Source organism: Canis lupus, chromosome X (genome assembly GCF_048164855.1).
Source record: "Canis lupus baileyi chromosome X, mCanLup2.hap1, whole genome shotgun sequence".
Lineage (NCBI taxonomy): Eukaryota > Metazoa > Chordata > Mammalia > Carnivora > Canidae > Canis > Canis lupus.
In genome coordinates, this window is record NC_132876.1 from 68584064 (window position 1) to 68602195 (window position 18132).

General features: G+C 51.2%; 1 protein-coding gene across 1 annotated transcript; it reads right to left on the reverse strand.

The window, feature by feature from the left end:
* Positions 1-6551: 6551 nt before the first annotated feature.
* On the reverse strand, positions 6552-10694 carry LOC140627295 (uncharacterized protein CXorf49 homolog). The gene is made up of 6 exons (XM_072815431.1): positions 9278-10694; positions 8473-8629; positions 7864-7940; positions 7540-7585; positions 6845-6886; positions 6552-6723 (listed from the first exon to the last, which is right to left on the reverse strand). Exons 1-5 carry the CDS (start codon positions 10535-10537, stop codon positions 6846-6848), a joined length of 1581 nt encoding a protein of 526 aa, XP_072671532.1. The 5' UTR covers positions 10538-10694; the 3' UTR covers positions 6552-6723; position 6845.
* Positions 10695-18132: the final 7438 nt, after the last annotated feature.

An 18132-nucleotide genomic window follows, 5' to 3' on the forward strand; every position in this document is an offset into this window, starting at 1 on the left:
TACATTCATCTCTTTTTTTTTGTTTTATTATTGGGGGGGTGGAGAGGGACAGAGGGAGAGAGAGAATCTTGAGAAGGCTCCACGCCCAGTGTGGAGCCCAAAGCGGGGCTCAATCTTATAACCCTGAGATCATGTCCTGAGCAGAAATTAAGAGTTGGACGCTTAACCAACTGAGCCACCCAGTGCCCCCTTATAGGCATCTTTAAATGATACATTAGTGCTGCCTGTTATTTACAGTTGTATAAGTGGGATCATTAAGTATATCAGTATTGGGGACGCCTGTGTGGCTTAGTGGTTGAGCATCTGCCTTGGGCTCAGGGCATGATCCTGGGTCCGGGGATCGAGTCCTACATCAGGCTCCCTGAGAGGAGCCTGCTTCTCCCTCTGCCTATGTCTCTGCCTCTCTCTGTGTGTCTCTCATGAATAAATAAATAAAATCTTAAAAAATAAATATATCAGTATTGCTTCTTGCTTCTTTTATTCATTCTTATATTTGTAAGATTCATTCTTATTATTTTGTGTAGTGGTACTTTGTGCATGTTTGCTGATGAAAAAGTATTTCCTGGTGGCACCTGGGTGGCTCAGTAGGTCAAGTGTCTGCCTTCAGCTCTGGTCATGATCCTGGGGTCCTGGGATTGAGCTCTGCGTTGGGTTCCCTGCTCAGTGAGGAGTCTGCTTCTCCCTCTCCCTCTGCCTGTCGTTCCCTCTGCTTGTGCTCACTCTCTGTCAAATAAATAAAATCTTTTAAAAAGAAAGAAAAAGTATTCCCTCATATAAATGTGCCACAAATCACTGATTTTGCCCACAAAAGTAGAAATTTGTGTTGCTCCCCTATTTGTAACAAAATGATAATAAAAACACTACTCATAAACCTTTCTCTGATGCCATTAAAGGAGTACATTTAATGCATATATTTAAAAGAGGACAGTTAAAAGTTAATGAGGATAGTCAGAAAAAAACCCCGGTAATATAAGCTCAAGAAAAGATGAAGGAAGAAATAAAGGTAAACAGAATTAGTGAAAGAGGAAAAAGGTATACAGCAGACAGGATCACAAAGGCAGGAGCTGGCTCTTTGGAAAAATAATAAAATTGGTGAAACTCTAGAGGGATTGGTCAAGGAAATAAGGGAGCAAAACACCAACATCGGAAAAGAGAGGGTAGAAATGATCACAAAACCAAGTGATCAAAGTTAACATCAGCTTGTGGGACAACTGACCTCAAGCGTATCCTGATGTCATGCACAGAGAAGGACAGAACATTACCTCTGTGGTATTCCTGCCCAACATGTTTAGCCTGAAACTAAACAGGAGAAAGCAATCAGACAAATCCAACCTGAGAAGTTTTCTGAACATCTGGACTCAATCTTCAAAAGGCAATGTCATGCAAGACCAACAAAAAAAGTCTGAGAACATATGTTAGTTTAAATGACACTAAAAAGACTTGTCAACTGCAATGCAATGTATGATTTTAAATTGGAAAGATGAGGGTATTTGCTTTTGCTTTTGTTTTAGGAATCAGGTACAAAGAATAATTTTGGGACCATGGGAAAATTTGAGTGAGGGTCTTTACTACGTACTGTCTTGTCTCAAAGTTAAATTTTCAGAGTGTGATCACTGCATTAAGATTTTGCAGCAGGAGGCAGCTGGGTGGCTCAGTGGTTGAGCGTCTGCCTTTGGCTTAGGGTATGTATGATTCCAGGGTCCTGGGATTGAGTCCTGTATCAGGCTCCCCACGGGGAGCCTGCTTCTCTGTCTGCCTCTCTCTCTGTGTCTCTCATGAATAAATAAATAAAATTTTTTTAAAAAATAAAAAGACTTTGTAGCAGACTATTATTTTTCTTAAAAAATATATGCTGAAGTATTTTCTTCAAGTAACTCCAAGGATTCAATGAAACATTTAAAACTCATACACAGGGCAGCCCCGGAGGCTCAGCGGTTTAGCCTAGGGTCCTGGAGACCTGGGATCGAGTCCCACGTCAGGCTCTCTGCATGGAGCCTGTTTCTCCCTCTGCCTGTGTCTCTGCCTCTATCTCTCTCTGTGTCTCTCATGAATAAATAAATAAAATTAAAAAAAATAAAACTCATACACACAGGGGAGGGACAGAAAATGACATATGTGACAAAAAATAATGGGTGAATCCAGGTGAAGGATATATGAGTATTTCTTGTAATTTTCTTGCAATTATCTGTAGGAGAGACATTTTCAAAATTAAATTTGAGGAAAAAGAAGATATTATATATGCCATTTTGTGCCTATCAGTTTGAAAACTCAGAAAAAGGTGACCAATTTTTAGAAAAAAAATAACTTGTCAAAAATCAGAAAAGAAGGAATAGACAAGGGGTACCTGGGGTTCTCAGTGGTTAGGCACCTGCCTTTGGCTCAACCCTGGGGTCCTGGAAGCAAGTCCTGCATTGGGACCCCTGCGGGGAGCCAGCTTCTCCTTCTGCCCATGTCTCTGCCTCTCTCTGTATGTCTCTCATGAATAAATAAACAAAATCTTTTTTTATAAAATGAAGTAATAGCCAATCTGAATTGTTTTATAACCATAAAGAAATATATCACTAGTCAAAAAAGTTTTCAGAAAAAAAATCCAGACTTCTCCACTGACTTCAGACAAACACCTTACCAAAAAACATTTTCCACATTATAAAAGTTCATAGAAATACCGGAGAAAGGACATTCTCCAACACATTGTGTGAGGATACAATAACTGGATACTAAATCCTGTCAATGACAAATTGGGAAAGGAAAATCGCACATATAGGAGATCATAGAGTGAGCAGGGGCACATGAGCAGGCTAGAGGGAAAGAATCTACAAGCCCACTCCCCAGTGAGTGAGGAGCCCATCCCAGGTGTAGATCCCACCACCCATGAGGTCATGACCTGACCCGAAAACAATAGTTGGGCACTTAACCCTTAGAGCCACAGGGTTCCCTTTCTTTGATATTCTCACAAAGTCCAAACCTTAAGGACAGAGTACTGATTGGCAGTTTCCCATGTCTTGGGGTTGAGACAAGGGTTTGAACTACCAGAGCATGATGGGTTTTGGTGGGTGATGAAGGTTTTTTGTAGTTTGATTGTGGTGATAGTTCCCTAACATTATGAGTACTTAAGGACTTCAGACCTTGCTGTAAATTCTGTCTCAATAATTTTGAACTTAAAAAAATTATTTATTTATTCATGAGAGACACACACACACACACACACACAGAGAGAGAGAGAGAGAGAGAGAGGCAGAGGAGGAAGCAGGCTCCACACAGGGAGCCCGATGTGGGACTTGATCCCGGGTCTCCAGGATCAGGCCCTGGGCTCAAGGCGGCGCTAAACCGCTGAGCCACCCAGGCTGCCCCTCAGTAATTTTGAACTTTTAAAAATTTGTGAAAAGTACATTATGAATGGATACTGTGTCTTACCAATTACTTTTCGAATTTGAGGATCACAATGAGAGAACCTCGAGAGAACTAGGGAGGAGAAGAGACTGGCATGGGGCAAAAGAAGAGATTATATTACTATCAACTTTCTCTAAATCGGAGTGGTAGTTCCCAGGAATACACTCCGGCAGGAACACAGGAGCAGTGAACACCCTCTAGTCATGCAAATGGTGCACCCGAGGATCATGCAGGTAACAGCTCACATGGATCACTGGCACCTCCAGCATGTGGGTCAGCCACACAGAGCAAACACAGGCCAGAATCTCCCCAACTAAGGTCAGCCGGGTAGCAACCATAATGACATCTGCAGCCTTCACCACCATTGCCGCCGCCCCGCAAGCTCACAACCTATGAGCCGATTCCAGGAATTGGGACGTGGGCATCTTCAGGGACCATTCCTCTGCCCACCACGCCCAGCTCCGTCTCCAGTGCTCACCACCTCCTGCACTCCTGGGGTGTGCCCAGCCCCGCCCCTCCAAGCATCTGCAGAGAAAGGCTTGCTGGTGGCCGCGCTGGCACTGGTGCTGGTGCTGGGGGGTGATGGAGAGGGAGGCATCGGCCCAGGAGCTGGGAAGGCAGCAGAACGAGGCAGGCCGGAGCCTAGAGCTCTCCAGGCCAGCCACCACTGCCTCCCTGGCTGGAGAGGGGGCGTGAGGGGGAAGGCAAAAGGGGCACAGTGCCGTAGGGCAGGGGTCCCACCTCCTCGTCTCCCCTGGGGACAAGTACTCCCTTCACCTCTGCCTCACCATCTGCCACTTACTTCTCCTGGGGCAGGAAGGTGCCGAGCCACAGCCTGTGATGTGTGGGTTTACAACAACATGACTGTGTGGTACTGAGTCTGAATATGGAACAGAGATCGTGAGCTCAGAGGAGGGAAGGGAGGCTGGCCAAACCAGTCAGCGAGGATTGTGCCCATGCCCTGCCACGTCCCCTTCTCCCCTTCCTCACGGTGGCCACCACGGCTCTGGGCCTCCTGGGCGGTGCGGGTGCTGGGCTTCTCCCCGGTCGCCGCTTGGCCTCGAGTCCACCCACGGACACCCCAGCGGGAAGGTGTGCGCCAAAAGCATTCACTCAGTTGACAGCGCACCGTGTTACCCCGCCAGGAGATAACCACAGCCTCTGGGTCCAGGCTGGACGTGCCCTAAGCAACGTCCACCTTCTCAAGTGAGGGGCTTGGAGTGGAAGGATTAAGTCCCACGAATGTTCTTCTCCAGGCCAAGGTCTGCGCTTGTCCCACCCCCGTGGGAGAGCGTCTGGCCCCGAGTTCATGGCCCAGGGCCCCGAAGGCAGGCAGGCTGAGAATAGTGGGGAGCCAAGTCGGCCCCATTTTCCGTGGGGAAGCCACTCTCGAATTCCCAGCCTCACTGCGCCCATCCTGCCCCTGTCCCCCTCAGCTCCTGGCAGAGCAATGTCCCAGGCGAGCTCCCTGCTGCTAAGATGCCGCCTGTCCCAGCCACTCCGAGCTAGCCTTCCCTCCCATTCTCCTCCCTTCAACACGCACGGGAGGACTTAGACGGCATAGGATCACAGAGTAGGATCCACAGACTCCTCTGGGGGCTCCCGGCCTTTGCAGGGTCCCGGCACCCTGTCCTGGCGTCATTCCACGTCTGGGGACTTCCACGTCATTCCCCTCCAGGGTTAGGAAAGTAACAGCAGCCCCTGAAAAGTGAATCCGCCCCCTTGCTTCTGCTCATTCAATCCCTCACGGGTTTCTGACCACAGGCTCCACTCCCTTTACTCCCTGAATCGCCTCTCTCTCCCTCAAGGGAGACCATCCCCGATCAACTGCATTCCCACACACGTCCAGACGCACACACCAGCCTTGACTGTTCTGTGGACCATCGAACCCCCCCACTCCCTGCTGTGCATGACATACCCGGTCTCTCGGGAAGCTGCCCTCTCGCCACTCAGACCCAGATCTGTCCCTCTGAGTCTCAGGCCAGCAGAGCCCTGGGTCCTGGCTGAAGGAAGGAGGCCATCGCCACCCTTCAGCGAGGGGGAAGTGGAACAGGGAGTCCAGACTAAATCTTGTGTGACCTGAAGTGGCGGTCAGGGAGCCTGAGCACGGAAACAGCGCTTCCAGGAAGCCCTGTGTCATGGTGGTGGTCGAACAACACTGCGAGGGGACCACACAGGCACCTGGAGACCCATCACGCACACTTGTCATAGAAACGGACGGCCACTTTCCAATCAAGAGTACAGGGAGACGACCAGGTCGGAGGGGGGCGGAGAGCCAGCTTGGGACAGGAGGGACGTGAGAACTGCGACAGCTAGACCATCCATTTCCAGCTGCTGGCGGCCAGGTTGCCCCAGGTTGGCCCAGAGCCACCACCAGCCTCACTGCCCCCACCTCCAGCCCAGAGACTAAGCTGTGCTCCTCTCCTCAGTCCCCTGCACCTGCCCTGTAGCTCTGCACCCCACTGGGCTGTGACTCCTGCCTCCTCCCCCCTACTGAACCCAAGGAGGGAGAACTGATGGGACTGGAAACCCAAGGCTAAGGAGGAGGATGTGCCAGTTCCTGGGCCAGTTGTCCTTGTGCGTGGTGGCACTGAGAGAGGGAAGGACTGCGCAGAGGGGACTGGGCCCGGGGAGGGGGGTGGGAGGATGAGCTCAGCTGTGCTCTTTAACACCCGTGGAAGCACAGGGCCAGGGAGGGCCAGCGACGACAGAAAGCCACGGGAGTGATGAAGGACGCTCAGACAGCAGAGCAGGCTGGCCGGGAGAAGCAGGACAGTGATCCCAAGGAGGGAAGGGAAGAGGGACAGGAGCTCTGGAAGGGGTCCCCGGTTCCTGCTGAAGGCGGAGGGGGCGGTGAATGGGCACCTAGAGACCCCAAAAGAGGGGGAGATTAGGGGAGAACCTGAAGGGGGCCCACGGGGGGGGTGGGGAAGGGGCACCGCATATGCTCACGTGGCCAGGCAGAGCCCACGCAGAACCCAGACCCGGGGCACGAGGGGGACGTGACCGCAGGGCTCCTAGCAGAGGCAGGCCCAAGCTCCCCACAAGAAGGCCTACCACAGGATACCAGAGGTCCTGTTCTGAAAAAGGCTGGGAAATGGAGCAGCTCCCTGCCCTGCCCCCTCCCCCTCCACCACCACCAACAGAGAAGGCAGACCACAGACCTGAGAGGTACTTTAATTTGAAACTGCTGTGAACTGGGGTGGGGAGGGGGCACAAGAACAGGGAGAGGAAGCCCTGGCTGAGGTGGAACAGGAGGGAACCAGCTTGGCCACAACTTCCTGGCTCCAGAAGTACCAGCTGATCCTCTTGTACGGAGATGCTGGGCCCGACCTGTCAAAGAGAGCAGAGTCAGGGAAGAGCATCGAGCCGGGGCCAGCCCGCCGGGGCCAGCCCACGGCCCTCCTAAGCGGCCACGACTGTGGGGAGGGGGTATGGTGTGTGTAACACTCACTTCAAAGGGTCTGGAACTTGTCAGTCAGGGACTGCATGGCCGCTGAAACAGAGACAGGCGTGAGCAGGCACTCCAGACACGGGGATGTAGAAGCCCGTCCCTCCGTCCCCGTGGGGAACCACCCAGCCCCGCAACCGGAAACCCCCTCCAGCCACTATCCAGAGAGCCCTGGGCCTGAGTCACTCACCCCCCACTTGAATTAAATATGGATGTGTTTTCTAAGGGAACAACATGTGCCAGCATTTCTCAAGCTTTGTTGGGGGCACATCGGAACCATTCAGAACTGGCGAACGAACACACACACACACACACACACACACACACACTCACACAGACACACACGAACACACACCGGGCCAGCCATACAGAGGAGCAGGGAAAATCAACGGGGCATCCCTAAACGTCCTAAAAGGGGGAGACCTCTGGGACACGTTTTCCCTGGCAAAGCATGTGTGCAGTCGAGGCCGTATTTTCCTGTCTGTGCGCACACCTAGCTAACTATACATGCACAGCGGGCTCCAGGGCCAGGCCTGCTCGGTTTTCCTCCCCACAGGGATGTTGGGCCCCGTGCGGCTGCCTGCACCTACAGCCCATCCCGGGTGGGGTGCTGCACTGAGACGCATGCCCCCCCCTCCCCGCCCTCCCTGCAGCCTGCCTCTGCCCCAACCCGGGCCCCAGCCAGAGGCTCCTCATACCAAGCTGCTCTTTCAGGTCGTCTATTTCTCTCTGTAGCACGACACACTAGGCCAGCAGACAGCAGAGAGACAGGAATGGTTAGCATCCTCTGGCTTCCTCTCTCTCCGGCCCCTCCCCTTCTCCCACGGGCACTACATCCCCAGGCCCAGTGACCAGACTGGCACAGGCTCCTCAGTGGAAAGGAGGCGCCTTCCCTCTGTGGGGAGCAGAATGGAGGCGAGGTGGGGGGACAGGGGGAAGAGGCACACATGGCAGTTTAGCCTGGACACGGATCCCACCATCTAGCTTGAGCTTGCGTTTCTAGGAGCCAGAAGCAGCAGTACCCGAGGACAGCCCTGTGTTCCAGGTGGTTGCTGCAGCCTTTCCGGTCTTGGGAGGTGGTCAAGCGGCTCCTGGTCACCTGAGAGGGAGAGAACATGAAATCCAGCTTCCAAGGCCCCCAGTGAGGTGGAGAGGGCCTAAGCGGGGTCTAACGTGAGGCAGCACCACCCTCTGCTGGCAACAAGTGGCCCCTGCTCTGCCAGCAGCTCCAACCTTCTCTCTGGGACTGCCCCTCCTGTCCCCTAGGGGCGGCCCATCCTTGAAGGTGGTCCCCAGGGACCGGGGCTCTGGGTTGCACTCTGCCAGAGCTGCAGCCACAGGCAGCCCCCAGGATGCGCAATGTGGCCAAACAGGACTGAACAGAAAAACGGCTCTGTTCTGCTCAAAGCCTATGTCCTGAGCTGCTGTTTGGGGGCAGTGCCACGAATCGCCCCTGCTGCACAAACCGCACGCAGGGGACGATGTGGCTGAAGGCCGGTCCTTTGGGAGAAGCTGCCTGGCTAGGTGGGGAGGCAGGCAACAAAGCTGACAGGCCCCCAGCAGAGCCAGAGCCAGAAGTTTCCCTCCTCATCTCCTCTCCCCTGCACTCCTGTGAAACCCACAGGACTCACTGGAGGGTGCACGCCCTCTGGGCATGACGTCTCCCTGGCTCAGGGCTGAGGGCGCGGAGCTTCCTGGAACTTCGGGGGCTCTGGTGTCGAGGTCGCCACTGCTGCATTCTCCACGATGCATGCCCGAACAACATGGCCCTGGCCTGTGTGTTGGAAGCTAAAGGAAACATTTCTCACTGATCTGACTTGGGACGTGGGGTGTGCGTGTGCGTGTGTCTGTGAGCGTGGGTAGGTGGGCATAGGTGCACATCTGCACACGTGTGTGTACGGGTGGCGTGAGACAGGGAATAGGGAAGGGAATTGAGAGGCCGATGTGGCTGGTGATTTCCCCCTCAGTCAGCCCCGGGCCAGGAGGCAGAGCTGAGCCAGGCAGAAGGAGTAGTGGGCTGACAAAGGCCAGGCTCCCCACAAGCAAGGTTTGGGGACCAGCTAGGAAACAGGAAGCAGGAAGCTGATGAGTCTAAAGGCTGAAGGTTTGTGCTCCAGACTTTGAAGGGGTTCCTGGCTTCAAATCAGCTACCAGCCCTCCCATCCATCCCAGCCCCTCTCTGACGGGAGGAGGCAGGAAACGTGCCAAGGGTCCAGAAGGGTGGCGGGTACACACGGAGTGCTACCTTAGTTTACTGTCTGCCCCCGTGAAAACAACCCACGACCCGATCTGGCATCCGAACGATCCCAATGACCCAGGGGCACCCATGGCAACCCCTGAGGGATGGACAGGGTTTGTGGGTAAAGAAGTACGAGGCAGGGGAGGAGGAGGGGGAGGGGAAGGGTGCACAGAAGAGGAGGAGCATGGCCTACTCACTTGGCCCTTGGGCACTGTGTCTCTGTTTGAGTCACTGCCTTCTCCTGTCACCACCACTGGCTCCGACTCCCGTGTCCTCCTGGGCCCAGATTTCTTCCGGGAGCGGCCGGTGTGCTTGGACTGTTTGCTTCCCGATGGAACCAAGGAATACCTCTTGTTCCTCCCAAGCAGCGGAACCCCAGAGATTGGGGGGAAGGTGGCTGGTTCCAGGGGAGCTGCCGAGACTCTCTGCCCCCAGGGAGGAAAGCTTCTCCCTTGGGTAACTTTTGAGGCCCCCCCTAGGGATTTCTTCTCCTGGGCCACCTTCTTCCTAGGGGTGGCCGGGGGCAGGCTGCCAGCAGCAGCGGCGGCGGCAGCGGCGGCTGCGGCTACCGGGTAGCTGGGCCTGTTCCCTCCCTTCCCCCAGACCACACTTTGCATTTTCTTAGAGGAGGAGATGTCCAACTCTCCCACGGCCTGCCTCTCCACAACCGAAGTGAATCCTCGGGGAGCCGAGGACAGGAAAGAACCTGGCACGTGAAGGAAATTCTCCCTGACATGGAAACTCGGTTGTCTGGGTGTGTCCCCGGGATCCTCGGGGCTGTTGGGCTTGGCTTGGCCTCTTTCTTTGGAGCAAATGCTCACCCTCATCAGCTGTATCTCACCGAACTCATCTGATGACTCGGGGTCGGAAGGCCGCCGGCCCGGGCCTTTGGCGGAGGGCCGCTGGCGATCCACCCTGACGGTGGACCTGCTCTTGGGACCTCTTCTCGGGTTCCCCCGGGGCCGGGCTCCCTCGGGCCCACCGAGGTGGAGCGGGACGGCGGAAGGCGGCTGCGATTCTCCGCGGCTCAGGGCAAGCGCGCCTCGACCACCGGGCCCTGCCTCTAGGCCCGCCCAAACGCCAGACCCTTCAGCGGCGCAGCTCTCTGGGGATGGGTTTCTCCGCACGCCCAGGGCATCCGGGTCGGTCAGCTGCTGCACGCTGGCGGCCCCGGACTCGTCAGCAAGGTGGGACGCGTAGTCCAGGGCGTCCCCCTTGTCGTCGGCCGGGGTGCCGGGGCGGCCTTCGCGGCCCCAAAGCACCGGCCCTCCCGCTTCCATCACTTCCCGCTCGGACTCGAAGCCCTCGGGGTCTGGGAACCCGCCCTCACCCTCGCCGCTCCGAGGCGGCCCGGGATCCAGACCTAGTCCTGGTCCCCGCGGGGCTCCGCTGGCCTGCTCCCCGCCCTCCGGGCCGAAACCCGCTCCCCGGACAGACACCTCGTCGGGGGCGCTCATGTTGGCGAGGCCTGGCGGCCGGGGGTTCCGCGGAGACGATCACCTTGGTCCAGGCGCCAACGGCGACAGGCGAGAGGGGAGAGGCGGGAGGCGAGCGGTGTGCGACGCGTGGAGGGAGGCGCGAGGCGTCCTGCCGACTCCGGCGGTTGCCACAGGCGCGGTGCCCAGCCCGGGGAGGGCGACGTGGCGACGTGGCGTCGTCGCGGCGCAGCACGAGATCGCCTCAAACAACGCGCGGTTGGCGCACCCTTCTGAGGCCCGCGCCGCCGCCTCCTCATTGGTCCGTCCCCAGCCAACCAGCGCGCCCCTTGTTGGCCCGCCCATCGAGGCCCTGACCAATAGGGTCGAAGGCCGTTGGTTCTCCCTGGAGGGGCTACGGGTTTCGGGTTTCGGGTTTCGGGTTTCGGGTTTCGGTGTGAGCGAGTCCAGGTGTTGGTCCCGGCTGCTTTGGTCCCGCCTCCCCTGGCCTGGCCTGGAGCCTGCTTTCCTGGTGGAGTCATGGCTCTGAGCCTCTGCCTCCCCTTCCACAGAACAGGGTGTGCCAGTACCTGTCTCCAGGGTTGTGGAAACGAAACGTCAGGAGGGAGGTGAAGCACCTAGTGCACAGAGGATTCGCCGCCCTTTGTTCCACAGCGGCACTTAGATCCTGATGGGAAAGTGGGCACCGGAAGGCAAGGTCTGGAGCAACGCCCAACTAACTAGGCCTAACGGTGGGGGTGGGGGTCGGGCCCCGCTTGTCTCTCAAATTTTCCTGAGGCTGCCGGTTCCCAGCTTCTCTGAGCTGAGCAGTCCTGATATCTGGGATTGGGCCCTCCCTTGGCTTGTGTGAGGTCCTGGCCTGTTATATATAACTTCCCTTGTTTGCCACCCAACCCCTACTCCAAGGGCCCTCCGTTCGTTGCGTACTTTCCCTTCCTCTCATACTCCTCTGTCTGCCCCTTGCCTCTTCTTCCTGCATCCTACTCTGGTTGATCCCCAAGAGAGGCCTGGGGTGCCTGAACACCTCTTGCTTGCACTGGGTCTGCACCTGAGAAGCCTACCATGCTGGAGAAGGTTACAGGGTGGGGGGAGATTGGGCACATTCTAAATCTGCAATGAGCCTCCTCCTCAAGTGTGCCACTATCCCCACTGTCCCTGCTTGGCTGTGGAAAACGCCCTCTTGCCACTTCTCCCAGTGACTCCTAAAGTCATGGTGTGCTATTTCAGACATGGCAAAATGGATCACGAAGGATATAGCAGAATCTCCTCTACCCATCAGCCTCCTCGGAAACGTTACCGATGGATCCAGTGGAAGCCTCCTCCATCCCTCTCCCCCTAGACAGAATCCTAGAGCCCTTCACACCTTTGCCACTCTCTTCATCACTGGGGTTCTCCTACCTCCTCTTTTGCTGCATCCTATAGGTCTCCAGTGGTGTCCATCCTCTCTGCTGACTCCCTTCCTTCAGCCTCGCCAAGATCTGATATTGGTTTCCACTTACCAGTTTGGCCTGTGGTGGGGACCAGTGTCAGTGGATCCGCTCAGCCTCCCCCAGCACCATAACTTCTTACCCCACAGACAAATGGCCCAGTGAGTGTACGTGGGTGGGTGGGGGGTGCTCCAACTGCCAAGCAAATCAGTTGTCAACTTGTGGACTGGAGAAATGACCACCGCGTCGGTCCAGGGATCCAGTCGGCTTTCCATGACTGGATCTCTAGCCCCAACTCCTTTTATTAGCAGAGTCTCCTGATCCCCAGTCCGACCAGGCCCCCGTGGTGACACTTTGGGTCTCCAGAATCAGTGTCATCTCAGACCCTGTGTCAAATAGTCCTAGACATGTCTGGGTATTCCTCTTTCCCCAGGGCACCGTCTCCTGAGCAATGGCAGTCCTCCACAGAGAAGGACAGTGGCATCATAAACAGTATATATACTCACCGGCTTGTTTCCACATCCTTCCTCCTCAGGATGCCTCCAACCCTTCAGTCAGCGGGGCCGGTCTCAAAATTGGCTCAGGACCAGGAACTGAGCCAGAAACCGTGACTTTTTTTTTTACTGGGACGACCACCCTCTTTCTCTTGCCTTTTTCTGGCTGTAGTTGCCGCAAGGGAGCCAGGCTGTCTGGACCATCCTCTCAGCTCCGTGCCAGTCAATCACTCTTTTTTTTTTTTTTTTTCAGTCAGTCACTCTTGACTGCCCCTCTGACCTTGCCAGTCGTGACTGGAAACGGGGTCTCCCCGGGTCTCTTGATCAAGAGCCATCCCCTGCCCTCCATTACGTCAGAATTCCATCATTCCCGTGGGTAGTAATGAGCGTAGGCCACGGTCCCTTTCCACCTGTCATCTGCATTGGCTTGCAGAGGAGAGCAACCACTGGACTTCTTGGTGATGCTGGTGGTTTTGGTGAATAGTGTGTCCTCTCGGCCCTCCCCCAGGGCATAACCACCTGGCGATGTGACCGGCCTCACGTTTTCTGTCCGCTCCAGCATGCCTGCCTCGATCAACCTTTTTCTTCCTTCCTCTACCACCGGCTGGTCCACGGTGGGCACTTGCACTTCCCTCCATGTGTGTGGGGGGGCATCACTTTCTTAAAGCTTTGAAGGGCCACTCTGGGTGGCAAATTTCCCCCATCTCCTGGAGTCCCTGCCAGTATGTTAAATCCTGTGCTATGGAGAAAGTGCCCCCACTCAGTAAAACCTGCTTATCCAGTCTTCTATTCCTGTCCCTCTTGATCCAGCACCCTCAAATTCCAATCCCAGGGATATTTCCCCTGCTCCTGCCAGTACAGACTGGCTATTTCTTGCCACTCCCGTGGTGTATAATTTCTTTTCTCTCTTATCAGGCTTGGCATATCTCCAGCAGGGTTCTGGAGAAAGGATCGGGGCTTCCACTGGGAGGGGTACCCGTGGCTTTGCAGGGAGCAGACTCTGTAGCATCTATCAGCACGGGGCATATGCTGGGTCTTGCTAGGGAACAAAGGGCCACCCCGAAAGCTCTGAGGCCTCTGGGGGTGGGGACCTGGAACAGAGGAATCAGGTGGTATATTAGAACACACCTATCTAAAACAAAAGATAGTAGTTGTGGAGATACGGAGGCCCAAAAAGACATGAGAAATGTATAAAACTCATAGTGAGATAACATATGTAAATTGATCCATATCTTTCATGCATTAATCACAAGCTGTAGAGGGTCAACCCGGTGTAAGAACCTGCGCATTCAACTATATGCTTTTAGCGGGGGATATACTTCCGACGATGACATAAACCCACGGAGAGGGAAAGGACAGAGGATGATCTACTGAGAGTTCGGCAGCCAAAGTGTGCTGTCGTGGCCGTGATAACAACAGACAAAGTAGACTTTTAAGACAGAAAGTGTTCCTAGAGACAGAATTGGACATTTTATAATGACGAAAGCATCCACTGATGTGGGAGATATAACAAGTGTGAACTTAGATGCACAGAAGTTCAGAGCCTCAAAGTACATACAACAGAACTTGACAAAATTGATGGGAGAAATAGGACATTCAACAACAATATCTGGAGGCTTTAATACTCTGTCTCGATAATTGATAGAAGGACGAGACAGAAAACTCGCAAGGAAGTAGACGACCTGAACAGCAGCGTCTATTAACCCGAACTCATTGACACCTACAGAACACTCCAACAGCAGTTGCATACACATTCTTTTCTCTTTAAATTTTTTTTAATTCAAATTAGTTAACATATGCTGTATTACTGGTTTCAGAGGTAGAATTTAGTGATTCATCAGTTGCAGGTAACACCCAGTGCTCATTCCATCAAGTGTCCTCCTTAATGCCCATCCCCCAGTTACCCCATCCCCCGCCCGCCTCCCCTCCAGCAGCCCTCAGTCTATTCCCTACCGTTAAGAGCCTCTTACAGTTTGCCTCCCTTTCTGTTTTTATCTTACTATATTTTTTTCTGCCCTTCCTCTCTGTTCATCTGTCTTGTGTCTTCTATTCCACATTCTTTCTACGTCCACATAATCATTATCTAGGGTAGGACGTACTGAGGGCCATGAAGCTAATCTCAACAACTTTGAAGGGAGCTAAATTATGCAAGGATTTAGTGCCATGGTGGTAGAGGTGTGTGAGAGACTCGATAGCACCTAAGAAACGCTTCAAGTAAAGTAACGATCTTAGGAAACAGCCAGCTTTCAGGTCAAGCAAGGCGATTAGGGGAACATCTAGGGATGTTGAGCATATTTGGGGTCCTTTCTGATCACTCATCATCTTCACTCTCATCTTTCCATTTTCCCGAAATACAGGGCACCCAGCAGAAAACTAACTTCCTTCCTTCCTTCCTTCCTTCCTTCCTTCCTTCCTTCCTTCCTTCCTTCCTTCTAAATGTTTTCCTCCATTTGGGATCACTCGTATCAACCTACAGTCCTGTCATTTCTCCTAACTTAAAAACCCTCCTCTGATCTGACTTTCCATTTGAGCTACCCCACATGTCTCTTCTCAGCCTTACAGAAAAACTTCTTTTTTTTTTTTTTTGAAAGATTTTATTTTACTTATCTGAGAGAGAGAGAAAGAGAGAGTGAGCACAGCTGGGAAAGGAACAGAGGGAGAAGCAGACACCCCACTGAGCTGGGAGCCCGATAACGGGGCTCGGTTCCAGGACCCTGGGATCATGACCCGAGCCAAAGGCAGACTGAGCCACTCAGGCACCCCAGAAAAACTCCTTTTACAGAATTGTGTCAAGGAGCCTCGGTGGCCCAGTCCATTGAGCATCTGACTTTCGGTTTTGGCTCAGGTCCTGGTCTCAGGGTCGTGAGATAGTGCTTGTGTGGGGCCCTGTGCCCACTATAGAGTCTGCTTGAGATTCTCTCTCCCCCTCCCTCCCTCCCAACCCCCCACTCACTGTCTCTTTCAATTAAAGTTAGTCACTGTACCAACATCCTCTCCTCCCACTCACTCTTTCTCTGTTTTTCAAACCTAACAAAGTGTTACTGAATGCATACCATGTGCTTGGCAATGTTCTAAGACCTGGAACTGCATCATTGGTGAACACAACTAAAGGAACTTCCATTTCTGTCATAGACCTATCACCTGTCTTTCCCAAATCTTCTAAGTATCTTCATTCCTTTGTTCTTGGAGTGCACCTTCCCAGACCGCGCTGCAATCTTTATTGGTTGCTAAGGGTGCTGCATCGATCTAGAACATTCTTTTGCTAGGCCCCAAGTTCAATCTGGGGCCTATTGGAACCCACTTTTTTTTTTTTTTTAGTTTACTACAATGTTTTTGACAGGACACATCCTCCAGGAACTTCCTGAGAAAACGCTCATGGCTCATGGGAGGGCACTTCTTTTGAGACTTTGTATGGGCATCGTTTGTCCTTCTGTCATACTTCGTTGACTTCAATATTCAAATTTCAGGCTGAAATTTTCCCACAAGAATTTTTCAGGCACTGATCTACTGTTTTTGTCTCTAATATTACTTTTGAGGTGCCTCCCATGATTTTGAATGCTGTTATGTGTCCAAGTCCTGTTCATGAGTAAATTTGTGTAATCTTCACCTGAATCAGGATATAAAATATTTTCGTTACACTTGAATTCTCCTTCATTCTGCTCTTAGGTATTCAAACTCTCTTCCCCATCCTAGACCTATGCTAACTCGTGATATGTTTCCCATTACTATATTTTTAACTTTTCCAGAATTGTATACAAACATAATGATACCATATGAAATCTTTTGAGTCTGGCTTCTTTCATCTCACATAATGCATTTGTGATTCATCCAAATTTGCACATATCAATTGTACTTTCCTTTATGTTAGCTAAGTAGTTTTCGCATCCACGGCTGCAGCCAAGGTTCATTCATCTGTTGAAAGACATCTTGATTTCTTTAAATTTTGAACAATTAGGAATAGGATTGCTATGAATATTCATGGAAAAATAGTTTTGTAAACATAAGTTTTCATTTCTCTAGGGAAAGCACTCGGAAGTGAGATTGCCGGGTGCTATGGCTATTCCATGTTTGCCTTTACAAGAAATTGGCGATCCGCTTTACAGGGAGTGGCTGTACCATTTTGCATTCCCTTCATCAATATCTGAACATTCCATTTATTTCAAATCCTCACCAGCACTTGGTTTTGTCAGTATTTTTTAAATCAGCTATTCTAATAGGTACGTAGTGGTATCTCATTGTGGCTTTAATTTGCATTTTCCTAATGGGTACGAACATTTCTTCATGTGCTCAACTGCTATTCTTATATCTTCTTTGGTGAAGTGTCCTTTCAAGTCCTTTGCCCATTTCTTAATTAAGCTGTTCATTTTCTTATTGTTGAGTTTTAAGCGTTCTTTGTATACTCTGGATCATAGTTGGATATGTAACTTACAACTATTTCTATGCATTATTTATTTTTTAAAATTATCTTAACAGAGTCTTTCTCAGAAGAAGTGTTTTTAATTTTGATGAATTCAAGTTTAACACTCATTCCTATTATTTCTTACATGTTTTTGGTGTTATGTCTAAGAATTATTCATGTATCCCCAGGTCATGAAGAAATTTTCCTGTTTTCTTTTATAAATAGTATAGCTATATGTTTTATATTTATATATATGATCTATTTGAGTTAGTTTTTGTATTAAGATGTGAATTATAGGCTCATGGTTTTGGGTTTTGTTTTGTTTTGTTTTGTTTTTGTATATGGATACCCAAATGTTGCAGTGCCACTTTTGAAAAGACCGTGCCTTATCCAATGAATTTGTTTTGTACATTTGTCCAAATCAGTTGGTGGTATTTGTGTGGGTCTTGTGCTTGCTTCGGCAGCACACATACTCCAATTGTGTGGGTCTCATTCTGCAGCCTCTATTCTGTTCTATTGATTTATATGTCTATCTCTTCACCGTTATCACAATGTCTTAATTATTCCAGCATTATAGTAAGTTTTACAGTCAGGTAGTGTCATTCCTCCAACTCTATTCTTTTAAAAACTGTTTTATGGGCTCCGTACTGGGCGTGGAGCCTTCTTAGGATTCTCTCCCTCCTCCTCTGCCCCTCCCCTGCTCCCGTGTTCCCTCTCTTAAAAAAAAAAATTCGTGATCACTTTGGCAGCACATATACTAAAAATTTTTTTAAATTCTTTTAGTGATTATACTTTGCCCTTATATGTAAACTTTAGAGTCACTTTGTCCTTGTATATAAAAAAAAATCTTGCTGGCATTTTTATTATAGTCCATACAATTTATAGATTAGTTTTAGTAGAATTGATATCTTTATTATGTCGTGTATTTATTCCATTAGTATGGTACATCTCTTCCTTTTATTAGGTCTTGGATTTCTGTCACTGGCACTTTATGGTTTTCAGAAAAATGATCTTGTATATATTTTGTTAGATTCATCCCTAAATATTGTGAATTGTATTGGTGTTTAAGTTTTTGGTTTCCATGTATACGTTTATTGTCTCTAGAAGTACAGTTGACTTTTGTGTATGACGTATCCTGTGATCCTACTAAACTCGTTTATTAGTTATGGGATTTTTAAAACAGATTTCATGGGATTTTCTATTTAGATAATCCTATGGTCTATGAATATAAGTGGTTTTATGTCTTCCTTTCCTATTGGAATGTCTTTTATTTATTTTTCTTGAATTATAACATCA